Here is a 12454-nt window from a genome sequence, read left to right as displayed (position 1 = left end):
CTAGTCAACCGGTTAGAACCCAACAAACTCAATTGCAATCCTTTTGTGTCTGTTGGCAGTGAAATATAACGGTATAATTCATTGACACAACATTGACATAGAACGTGACATGGAGTAGAAAGTATCATCCAAATTTCAAATAGAACAGCATGCTTCCTGCATCGCTTCGTTGAACCGTAGTCGAGACAGGAGAAGAGCAATGAGCCAGGAGAAGAGCAAAGAACGATGAATGACATCAAGACGATTTACCAAATAGTCGAGACAACCGCATATAGGAAAAAGAACGGACACAAATTCCATGCTGCTAACGCATATTACTGTAAACAGAACCACAGGATAAGACGACAGATTAACGCTAATCCGCACCGTAGTGACTTGTTGCAAAGAAACTTACTATAGACAGACTGCAGAGTTTACACATGTAACAGGTTGGTGGGATGCTTCTAACTTCTCCATAATGAGATGCACATGCAGAAGAAAACACGTCTACCAAAACTGTACTCCATCAATCCATAATTACGACTTCCAAAAGTAAAATAGAATTACAATTCAGGAAACTTATGGTTTTGTGTTGTAGGGTGGCAAGTATCCAGAACTATTTCGAAGACTTACAAGCCATATCTTTTGAGTAACCTAGAAAAACAACTCTCCAAGTGCAGAAATTACAAGATATTTCCCTTGGTACAAGTAGTGCAGCCATAATGCATTTCAAGCAGCTGCAACCTCGATATCAGTTGCTAGCAGTGAAGGCTTAATGTACTCCTCTTCTTCCTTGGGGGTATGTATAGTAACAAGATCAGGCAAGGGTGTTGTAGGACCCTGCTTGCCCTTCGGATCCCAATCGAGCATAATTTTGACTTTAATACCAAGAACACCCTGCACCAAATAACTAAATATTTGGTCAAACCGATAGTCTCGGGTCCAAATATGAAGATAATTGTAATGATAATTTTCCTTCCTAAATTTAGATGCCAAAGAAAAATCACCTCTAGACAAGGGTATTGTCAATGAGAACGAAAAATTAATTGGGCTCAGTTTGGAAACAGTACAATTGCAAATATGTACAGCATAAATACATACAAAATACAAGGTTTTGCACTCTACATATTTGCATTTGTGTGTACTACTTCCAAACTCGGCCTTGGTGTATGTTTGATAACATATTCATTGTACTCCCCATATTCTATTTCTGAAATAAGCCCTTCCAGTTCACTTACAGTTTCTACCTTTCAAGCCATTTCTATTAGATTCTTCAATTATTAAATTTGATTTTTTCACACAAAGTATACAACAAGATAGGTTGTGTTGCTGGTGCACGCTAGCCACTCATCTGGGTACCAAAGACCAAACCCATAAACCCACAACAAAGACCATACTGACAAGTAACCTTTTAGAGTGTTCTGTAGTGTAGATGAGAAATTGATGGACAGTGGACTGATTCACTGTAACAGGGACCAATCCACACATCACAACAGCTGTTATGGACTGTAGACCAGACCAAACCACAGTAGCATTCTATAGGGCATCGTGTGGATCAATCAACACCACACTTTTTAATTTTGTTTTGATTTTACTTTATTCAGATTCATGTCTTAATTTACTTCATGCAATTAAACATTAAGCTAAAATTTGAAACAAAAATAAATAGGTCAGAATTTACACTCAAATCACTTGCAGTGATATGGTTCCTGCATCAATGCAAATTTATTTGCATTGCAACCAAACACAGCCTAAATGTCTAATTTTTACAATTTATACAATAAACAAATTGAAAAAAAAAGGCTTTGGCAATAGAATATTAACTAAAAAATATTGATTTCAACAGAAATGGTAATAATATAACTTAAAAAATAAAAATTATTATTTCATTATTGAAAATATTTAAAAAACAAAATAACAAATTATCGCAAAAAAGCACAAAATCAAAATATTTATGCAATCTAATAATCTATTGGTTCATGTACTAGTTGTGGGGAATGTCCATGCCCAGAAAAGAGCTTTAGCAAAGGAGACTTCCCTTTGAGGTGGAGCACAACAGCAAATGAGGTCTCTGGCGGTGGAGAATGTCCAGATAACGTTCAACAGTAAAATGCTGCAGGGTTTAAGCCAGTGTGTGATGCATAATATAAAAAGATGGAGTGTGGACAGACCACTTCCACGAGAAATTAGTGTTGCCAACATTTTTGGGTGTGGACAGGGCCAATCCACGATATAGTGTGTAGACTGGGACCATCCACGCCCAACCAAACCAGCAATGATCACCCAGTGGCAGGGACTGAAACAGTCCATCACTCCATCCACAAGATGTAAACACATCCAAACACAGCCTTAGTCCTGGTTGATGTGCAGACGATTTATTCATTTCAACTGATAGGTTGAGAAGTCTCAGAGGGAGTAGAAATGCATTCATGCACTTTAATTTCAGAATAAAAATAATTGTAGCAGCAACACTACTGAAAGCATAATACGGTCTGTTTTGGGAATGGTGCAATTAGTTGCATTGTTGGTAGGGAAAAGCTGTCATAATCCAAGGAGAAGACCAACCCCAAAATGCTGTTTTGATTGGTCAATAACATGGCTACACCCAATTCAACACTTCACCTAGGTACAATCTAATGCTAGCTACCTCGACTACTTTATTTTTGCTTTCCTTGGGAAGGAAGGTGAAGAAGAAACAAATGGCAGAGCTTGAAATTATTGCAAAACCAAGTATGAGCAATGAAAACGAAAGAAGAAAGTTGGCAAAGCTTACCTGTCTAAGAAGAACATGTCTAACAGCTGAATCAATATATTCATTGACAGGCTGACCAGAAGAAATCATGTATCCATCCTTAAACTTCATTGATTTGGCACGTTGAGCCCGAAGCTTTCCACTGACAATTACCTGAATGTAGTAGAGGATACCAAGTTCGGAATTGCAATTAGCATGACAAATAGCCAATATAAGAAACAGCTATTGAAGGTTTGAAGCACACCTCACATCCCTTCGCCCCACTTTCCATTATAAATCTCAGCACACCATAGCACGCCCTAGGCAATAAGAGAACAGAAGCGAATCAGTTTATGAAGAGAAAACTACATGTTAACAAAACATTGTGACCTCCATAAACCAGAATACAAATGTCTCAAGGACAACATAAGCACATTGCAATTCAGATGCGCTGTAAATATAGACCACGAGGAATTGAAAATGTAGTAAAAAGGAAGAAAATATAAATACAGAAGTACCTCTTTATAAAAAAAGAGAGAACTAAAAAGTTGTTTCAGAACCAACCATCCATGCACAGTGATAGGAAAAATGTTATCATAAGCACTAAAAATTTATGAAATGGCAGGCATATTACACAAGCCAGGAACTTGCCTACAAGGAAATGGTGACATACAAAACAACGCTTTAGTGAAACATAGATCTGTTCAAACATTATTTGAACAAATGTCTTAAAATTTATCAAACAATTAGTGGAGCAAGGTAGGCATAAGAGAAGTACAAGGTATGAAGTCTGCTAGTAGGAAAAAAAATTTACAAAGCACGACAAAAAAATTATTTTAAGGTAAAATTGCATAAAAAAAATGGTAAGATGCAGCAACATCTTCAACTGGAAGCATCTCCAAGAATAAAAAAATGAGACCATGCCAACACAAAAGGCTCCAAAATAGGAACTTTTGATACTACATAAATGAATAAACAATAGACAAGGAAACAAATAGAATAGATACTTAGATAGGGATATACATAGTGATGTAGGAATATAACCCATACTCCTTGTACTTGGTTACAGTGCAAGGAGCCTAACAAACCCCATTAGATACTCAATGTTCGCATTGATGTGATGCCTCCAGAGCCCATAAACAGACTGGAGAAAATAATCAATGCTAACACCACAGAAGGCAGGAAATTTTACAATGATTCAAGTGTTGTATTAATTAAACTTCATTTAGCCATTTCATAATAAACTAATATGTATTCAATTTTCTAAGTTAGTTTGCAATGAAGGATTACTTTTATTGTGCCACCAGGTTAACTCAAAAACCTCTAACGAATCAAGAAGTTTCAACCACCAAGTTCTTTGGGTCAAATGCAGCAAAACCTGCAACTCAGGATCACTGCATTGTGAAAGGAGTTGAGTTGGGGCGAGGGAAAAGTCTTGGAAGAAAAGCATAAAGGAGGCAAGAGTAGCACTAAATAGACAAAATTTACTAACATGTAGATAACTAAAGCCAGATAAAATGAACTGTGTGCTGACATTTCATTCATAATTAGCTTGTAGAAACTGTATTTATATAGTCATCTTCCGACACAAAATTGGTAGCAGAATAACCTATTTGCTTTATAGATGACCAAAGTGGTAATGGATATATAGCAAATAAAAGATTAAAAAGAACACAAGCAGCATTTCCAGATGGAAAGAGAATGGGCCAAATAAAGTAAATATACGTGTAATCATTTCATGTGCCCTCCCTATGGTAACTACATGAACAATTAGTCATTTCACGAGGATGATGATATGAAGGGACACCATTCGTGTAGTCATCTTCCGACACAAAGTTGGTACAAAAACAACCAATTTGCTTTGTGGATGACAAAATTAACGAAAACTGATTTTAGTAGACAAGATCCATGAACGGGAAGCAAAATTAGACAGGCAACAATGGTATCGTCTAATCTTTAGTAATGGTATTATGATCTTTAGATTGATAATGTCACAGACCACAACCTAACTAAAGGCTAAAAAATACGAGAATAACAGTTCATACCTAAATCACGCAAGTGACATGCATACACAACAGATTGTTTGGGGTTGGATACTTATAGTAACAGTACAGCATTGACAATATTACATATTTACATATTCAACGCAATAGCTAATGACAATTATGTACCACTGGGGGTGCAATTTGGCACATCCATCAGCATATTGAGCATTGCAAAGTGCATAGAATGTCAGATAATGATTCCTATCTATAGAATCGGCAGCAGGGAGATCTCCCATTCACGCTAACATCAATGGAACACTTAAGAATTATTCCTTGAAATTTGTAGCATGGATGGAAACACCAAATGTTGTCATCCTCAGACACGAGATGGATAATGGGATCCAACTCGCTGTAAAGATGACTTGGAGAGATGGAAAATGTGGGGTAGGAAACCAAAACACTCTAGAAGATAGTTTATGGAGTATTAACATCGACAGACTCCCTGATTAGTAAAGTAGTAATGGTATAGAACTGCATACAAAGGATAACATATACCTCCGAACGGCAAGGCCACCCAAAAGCTTGTAACGCAGAGATTCGGCCTGAGCAATGGCGCATAGACCTCTGTTATTAACCTTCTCAGCGTAAAGTTCCACACTATTCTCCGGGAACTTAAATCGCTTCTGCACGACGGAGGTAAGTTCCCTGATCCGTCTGCCCTTTTCACCTTGAAAACATTTGCCAAAACCCTTAACACCTAATCATAAAACTGAAATCATCAAAGCCAAGACAGAAAGTAACAGTCACGCAGTTACCGAGAACGTTCTGGGTCCGAGTGGCCCTGATAATGATCTCAGTGCGCATAGGCGTTACCCTGACCTCGACACCGGAGTAGCCGTCCTCAGCAAGCTCTCTGGTGAGAACCTCATTAAGCTCCGCGAAGAAAACTCCGTCAGCAACGAACTGCAGCAAGAAAACAAAACAGAAGTAGTCGACATCAGAAACACTGCAAGTCCCATTTAAAATAGCACAAAGAATTGAGATTCGGTGAAGAAATAGATCGAAGAGCAGAGATCTATGAGAGAATAAGTGAACAACCTTTCGCTTTTTGCTCATTTGAGTCGCCATTTTTTTGTAGAATTTAGAAGAAAAGCAACGCGAGTTGCTGAAAATTTGATCCGAACAATTGTTCACGTTGTTGCTCTGCAAAACCCTAATTTACTAAGAATTTATAGGGGAGTGGGAACCTAGTCTTATTTCTTATGACCATTGTACCCATGCATGATGTATGGAATCAGTCGTGTCCTTCTCGGCTTAAACCGTTGGATCGGGGCTTCCTAATACAGGATTGACCATTGCTGAGTAAGAGGATGCCTTTGAGTCATTACACACAGAGGGAAAATAGGTATTTCCAATTTTGATCTAAAATCTCAGCCAATCTAATAATTTTCCTCGGTTAGAGATTCCAATCCAACAGCGTTAGTACAAAGAACTCGAACTCGTAAACCATAGAAGACCAAATGCTAGGACGCCAGGTCGTGTCGCTCACGACTCCAGGATCTCCTGCGAGTGCCCACATGAATCCTACCATCTGCCCACATGACACTATTGTTGTATATTCAGAACATCTCCCATGAATTGTAATAGGTAAATACACGATCCTTGTCTCAAGAGAAGCTCGGCAAGAGAGCGGTCTCGGCAAAAGAGCAGTGATCAAATCTCAGGAACTGTGTATGCGTTTTTTTCCTTGGACTGAATAGAGAAGAGGAGGAATAAGTAATGGAGAGCTTGGAAGCTGGATCCATGGAGAATCAGCCAAGGATACTGATCAAAAACTCAGAATAGAAATGTGGACTCTATGCCAAGGTAATATCTGACAAACCTCTAAATGTCTCAAGATTTATAGAATAGATCAAGAGTTTGTGGTGGTGGGTTAAAGGAGTACCCACTCATCCTGAAAGAATATCTGGATGTGGTAGTACCCTCAAAAGTGGAGATGAATACCATGGATGTTTGAGTGAGAATCTTGAATATTCCAATGGGATACAAAACAAAAGAAACTAGAGCTATCCTAGCACAGTCTTCAGGGGAAGTTTTGGAGATAAACTTTGAGGAAGACAGAAGGAAGAATGGAATATGAGAACCGATTTGAATGGATATGGGCCATGGCTAAGAGCTAGAGTTGGGGAAGAGAATGATAGATTTCTGAATATTGATAACAGAAAAAAGAACAATGGAGAGAGAACAAGATCAAGCTGAGCTTAAAGCCTTTCAAAAGAGGTAAGTCGTGCCTCACACTCCAAGCTTTACCTAATTTAGCAGGTGAGAGAGAGGGTACCGAAAATCAGAAAGGAAAACAGGTTGCCAAAGACAGGAAGTCAGCAGAAGAAGAGTTGGAGGTGTCCTCAGAAGTAAATGCTCTTAATGAAGAAGAGACAGATGTCGACAGTCGAACTGATTTATGGGGAAAGGGGAATGATGAAGAATCTGATATGGGTTGGCAGCACGACCCAAATAAAAGGCACCTCAAACCTAGAATCAAACCCGGGTCTGGACTCAAATCTGGACCCAAACCCGTACTCTCTCCTGGATCCAAACCTGGACTCCCTTCTGGACTCAAACCCGGACTCCTTTTTGGACCCAAACCTGGATCCCTCTCTGGACCAAACAAATGCACATGAAAGAATAAAACCATCGATTGACGAGTTCAATAGAGAAAAAAGAGGGAGAACACCGAACCAGGAGGGAGAAGCAATAGAACAATCCAACCGAAGGAAGAGAAACCAAGAGAAAGAGGATCAAGGATTGGAAGGTATAGAAAGGGAGGTTCTTAGTTTTTTCAAGTGCGACATCAAGCAACAAATGTCAACCACATCTAACTGGATCTGGCAGGCAAATTGCGAACAGGTACTTCAAACTCATGATTTTAAACCTACTTTACTCCATGGTTTCTCTGATGAGCTAGCAATAGATAGTTATAAAAATACCAAATTTTTTCTGAACTCAATATAGCACATATTTAACTCCATGCCGTATGAATCGGTTCACAAAAGAAAGGGAGGAAAAAAACAAGACAAAAACAAAACACACTAAGAAATAAATGTTTAAGTACAGAGATCAAAGAAAGAGCTTGTTGTGGAGAGTAATTTTTAACAATCATTCCAAACTCCAAGAAAATGAACAAAAATGCAAAGTCAATAGATATGGGTGTAGGGGGGAAAAGAAATGGAGATGCCAAAGACCTATGCTTACTCACTTTCTACAGGAAAAAAATTGTAAACCCAAACTATGGAGGCAAAGATTAAAAAAAAAAAAAACACCCAAATCACATAGATTTTGATTGATCAAAAAATGTAGAAATTGTTGGGCTTGTGAGAATTAACCCAGAACAATTTCCATTGTGGAAATGAAAGCTCTCTACTAGAACTGTCAAGGTGTGGGATCCCCCTTGACAGTTTGTTCAGCAAAAGAGGCTTAGAGGAAAAGTAAAGCCCAAATTATCTTTCTGAGTGAAATTAAGTGTAGTCTCTTAGTGTGTAGGAAAATTTTCAAGTGCTGGAAGGATTGGAATTGTTGGGGTGTAGATGCTAGGGGTTTAGCAGGAGGTCTGGCCCTTTCTTGGGATGAAAGTTTGACCATTCAAGTTCTAGCAACAGATAAAAATCCAATTCACACCAAGATAACAAAAGCAAGTACTAATAAAGAATGGAATTGCACTTTTGTTTGTGGAGAGCCAAAAAAAAAGCAAAAGAATACAATTCATTCAAAAGTTAAATTACTTAACAGATAAAACTGTAGGATCTTGGTGCTGCATTAGTGACTTTAACATGCTTTTTAACTTGGATGACAAAATAGGGGGAAAATCAATAAAAATGAGGGAAATTAGGAGGAATAGGACTTTCATGCATAACTGTGACTTGGAAGAAATCCAGAGCCTAGGCCCAAAATATACATGGAACAACAAAAGGAACAAGGAAGCCAATGTTAAAGAAAAACTTGATAGGGGCCTATGTAATACAGAGTGGAGAGAAAATTTCCCTGATGCAAAAATCATAGTCCTCTCAAATCAAGGATCAGACCATCTTCCAATATGCCTGGACACAAGCCCAATAATTTTTAAAACTAGGAAACCATTCAGATTTGAAGAAATGCGGCTTACCCATAAAAATTGCGAAAAGGTTATTAAAAAAGGCTGGACTGAGAAACATGATGACCATTCAGATTTCATTGTCCCCAAAAAATGTGGAAATTTAAGTAGAATTCTGAAAAAATGAAACAAAAAAGAATTCGGGAAAGTTCAATTGTGCATGGAAAATCTGAGAGGGGAGCTCAATTTAGAGAGGGGGGAAAATGGTCCAATTATGATCAAGAAAAAGTAAACCAAATTGAAAAACAATTAGATGAGTGGATAAGAAGGGAAGAGATAATGTGGGCACAAAAAGCAAAGGTTAATTGGATTAAATTTGGGGAGAGTAATACAAGGTTTTTCCATAATCAAACAATTAGAAGGAGAGCAAAAAATAGAATTTTAAAGCTAAAAAATGAAACGAGAGAATGGATAGAGGGACAAGAAAATATCCAAAATATTATGGAAAATCATTTACAAAAAAAATTATTCAACTTCTTGTTCTACAGCTATGGAAATAGCTCTACAAGGCATCCAATCAATTATAAAATGAAGCAATCAATGAAAATCTATAAAAGGGTGTCACTAAAGAGGAGATCAAGGAAGCCTTGTTCCAAATGGCTCCCAGAAAAGCCCCGGGACTAGATGGTTTCCCCAATCTTTTTTTTTTCAATCCTTTTGGGAGATATTAAAGGAAGATGTAGTAAGGGATGTGAAATGTTTCTTTCACTAAGGAGAGATAAACAACAGTCTCAATTTAACCTTCATAGCCCCAAAAATCAAAAATCCAGAAAATGCATCATAGTTTAGGCCAATCAGTCTCTGTAATTTTGTGTACAAGATAATTGCAAAAATTTTAGTAAACAGAAAGAAACCAATTTTAAATGATATCATTTCAGAAAACCAATGTGCCTTTATCCTGGGGAGAGTCATTTCTGACAACATCTTAATTGCTCATGAAGTAATGCACTATATGATTCATACAAAAGCAAAAAAAGGCTTCATGGCAATTAAGTTGGACATGAACAAAGCCTATGATAGAATTGAATGGGATTTCTTGAAGTTAACTATGCAGAAAATGGGCTTTGGTAACAAATTTATTTCATGGATCATGAAGTGTGTATCTATAGTTACTTGTCAAGTCCTAGTAAATAGTTCCCCATCAAGAAAATTTTGCCCCCAAAGAGGTTTAAGACAAGGATATCCCCTATCTTCGTATCTTTTCCTCTTGTGCTCATGAGTATTCTCATCCATCATTAAGCAAAAAGAGGTCCAAAAAGACCTATCTGGAATCAAAATCTATAACCAAGCTCCAATAGTATCTCATTTGTTTTTTGCAAATGGCAGATACTTTTTCTCTAAGGCAAATCTTAAGGAAGTTAGTGCTCTGTTGGAAGCCATCTCCCTGTATGAAAGAGCCTCCGGGCAACAGGAGAATTATAAAAAAATTGAAGTTTTCTTTAGTAAAAACATGCATCCCAAATTTAAAAAGATGGTTTCAAATGTGCTTAAAGTTAAAAGAGTAAACAAGCCTTCTATATATTTGGGAGCTCACCCTCTTGTTCATAGGAAAAAAACCAAAATTTTCAACACCTTTTGGAGAGGGTGTCAAGCAAAGCCAAAGGTTGGAGGGGATCTTTGCTCTCTCAAGAAGAGAAAGAAGTCCTCCTGAAGTCTGTCTTGACTACAATTCCAATCACTATATGTCTTGTTTCTTACTCTCAAAGAGCATTTGTAATTATTTGACAAAAAGAAAAAAATCTTTCTATTGGGGAGATCAAGAAGGAAAGAGAAAAATAAGATGTGTAAATTGGAAGTAGATATGCAAAAACAAAACAAATGGGGGGTTAGGTTTCAGAGATCCCAGAGCTTTTAATCTTGCTCTTCTTTCCAAATTAGCATGGAGGCTTGTTTCTGATACTACAAGTTCATGGGCAAGAATTTTAAAGAAAAATATTACCCGGACCACCCCTTCATTCATGCAAAGCTAAGAAGCCAGCCCTCATGGGGGTGGAAGAGTGTCCTAGAAGGAAGAAAAATTCTAGAAAAAGGAATTTGTTGAAGAGTGGGTAGTGGAAGCAGTATCAAAGTCTAGGAGAATCCCTGGATACCAGACATAAGTGGGTTCAAACTAATAGGACCCAAGCAACAAAATAGTGAAAACCTCTGAGTGTCTGATCTAATAAACCAAGACAGTAGAAGATGAAATGTTGAATTGATAAATTCCATTATGCCTTCTGCCTTTGCCCAAAAAATCTTAGACATTGAGATTCCATCAAACCCCTGGGATGACAAATTAATTTGGATAGGTAGTAAAAATGGAAAATTCTCAGTCCGATCAATTTACTATCTAGCAAAGCAAATGCAAGAAGAAAATTCAGAGATCTCTGTAGAATCCATGCAAAATAAAAAAATTAAAGAATCTTGTGTGGAGACTTCTAATAGAACCAAGAATCAAACAATTCTTATGGAGATGCTGCTTAAATGCTTTAGCAGTCAAAGAAAGTCTTGTTAAAAGAAGTTTAGGAGATTCTAGTATTTGTAAAAGATGTGGAAAAGAACCTGAATCCATTCTTCATGCTTTGCTAATGTGTGATAAATCTAGATGCATCTGGATGGGCTTAGGGGTTGGTATCAACCCAAGCTATGGTCAAACCTTCCCAATATTCAAAGATTGGCTAATGCATATCTTCCTTTAATTAGGCAAAGACCAACTAGAAAAACTAGCAGATATTGCTCTAACTTTATGGAACATATGGAAAGACAGAAATTTGTTTTTATTTTGAAAATGAAAATTCAAATCCCTTTGTAGTTATCTCTCACATTTGTAGGTCAATAGCAGAGAGATATCATCTTTGGCAGCAAAGATCAGGAGGCTCTTCCAAGACTATTCAAGGAAAAAAAGAATTATTTTTGGATTCCACCAGATCAGGGGTTTATGAAAATTAATATTGATGGTGGTTTTTTGGAGTCATCTAGACAGGCTTCTTTTGGTTTCATCCTAAGGGATCATTTGGGTTGCTGTTGGGGAGCAGCTTATGGGCCATCTAAAGCTTCATCACCTTTGATTTCATAAGCTAAAGCTCTCTTAGAAGCAACTGATTTTGTAGACAAGCTAAAGAAATATGATCTTTGTATTGAATCGGACTATGAATATTTAGTAAATTTGATAAATGATCTTGAAGATTGTGAGGACCCGGATATCCTCTTCTATTGCAAGGACATTAAAAAATTACAACAAGAAGAAATTTCAAAGTTCAATTATGCCCGAGGGAAGCAAACCAAGCAGATCATTTTGCAGCCAAGTGTGGTTTCTCTAGATGTTTTGATTCTAGTTGTGCAAGTCCTTTTTGTCTTTCAAATGTTGTTAATTTGGATTTAAGTTTTTGTGGTCGTCTGTAGTAGCTGTGTTCTTGAGTAGCTTGGTTGTCTTTCTTTTTTGTTTTTTTTTTTGTTTTTAGTTTTCTTTGCTTGTCATAGATGTATCTCTCTTTCTCAGTTTTATTGAATTGTTCTAAGTTTATCACAAAAAGAAAAGTAATAGGTAAATACCGTAGTTGTATATTGAGAACATCTCCTATGAATTGTAATAGGTAAATACCGTAGATGTTCCCATTGTACAGCTGTAGTGTT

General features: G+C 37.2%; 1 protein-coding gene across 1 annotated transcript; it reads right to left on the bottom strand.

The window, feature by feature from the left end:
* Positions 1-485: 485 nt before the first annotated feature.
* On the bottom strand, positions 486-6925 carry LOC104609344 (small ribosomal subunit protein uS3x-like). Its single transcript, XM_010275633.3, has 6 exons — positions 5794-6925; positions 5511-5658; positions 5251-5422; positions 2976-3030; positions 2753-2884; positions 486-876 (listed from the first exon to the last, which is right to left on the bottom strand). Exons 1-6 carry the CDS (start codon positions 5821-5823, stop codon positions 709-711), a joined length of 705 nt encoding a protein of 234 aa, XP_010273935.1. The 5' UTR covers positions 5824-6925; the 3' UTR covers positions 486-708.
* Between the last annotated feature and the right edge of the window lie 5529 nt (positions 6926-12454).

This window comes from Nelumbo nucifera, chromosome 6 (genome assembly GCF_055504915.1).
Source record: "Nelumbo nucifera cultivar China Antique chromosome 6, China Antique-T2T, whole genome shotgun sequence".
Classification (NCBI taxonomy): Eukaryota; Viridiplantae; Streptophyta; class Magnoliopsida; order Proteales; family Nelumbonaceae; genus Nelumbo; species Nelumbo nucifera.
Note: the sequence above shows the minus strand (reverse complement) of the source record. Positions and strands in the feature narration are given on the sequence as shown.

Bases quoted from the DNA above. Each gene is read 5' to 3' on its own strand.
- LOC104609344 (XM_010275633.3), bottom strand. From the start codon at position 5,823: ATGGCGACTCAAATGAGCAAAAAGCGAAAG. The intron at 5,423-5,510 runs GTAACTGCGTGA...AATGTTTTCAAG, and splicing joins TCGGACCCAGAACGTTCTCG to GTGAAAAGGGCAGACGGATC. The intron at 877-2,752 runs GTAAGCTTTGCC...TATTTGGTGCAG, and splicing joins GACATGTTCTTCTTAGACAG to GGTGTTCTTGGTATTAAAGT.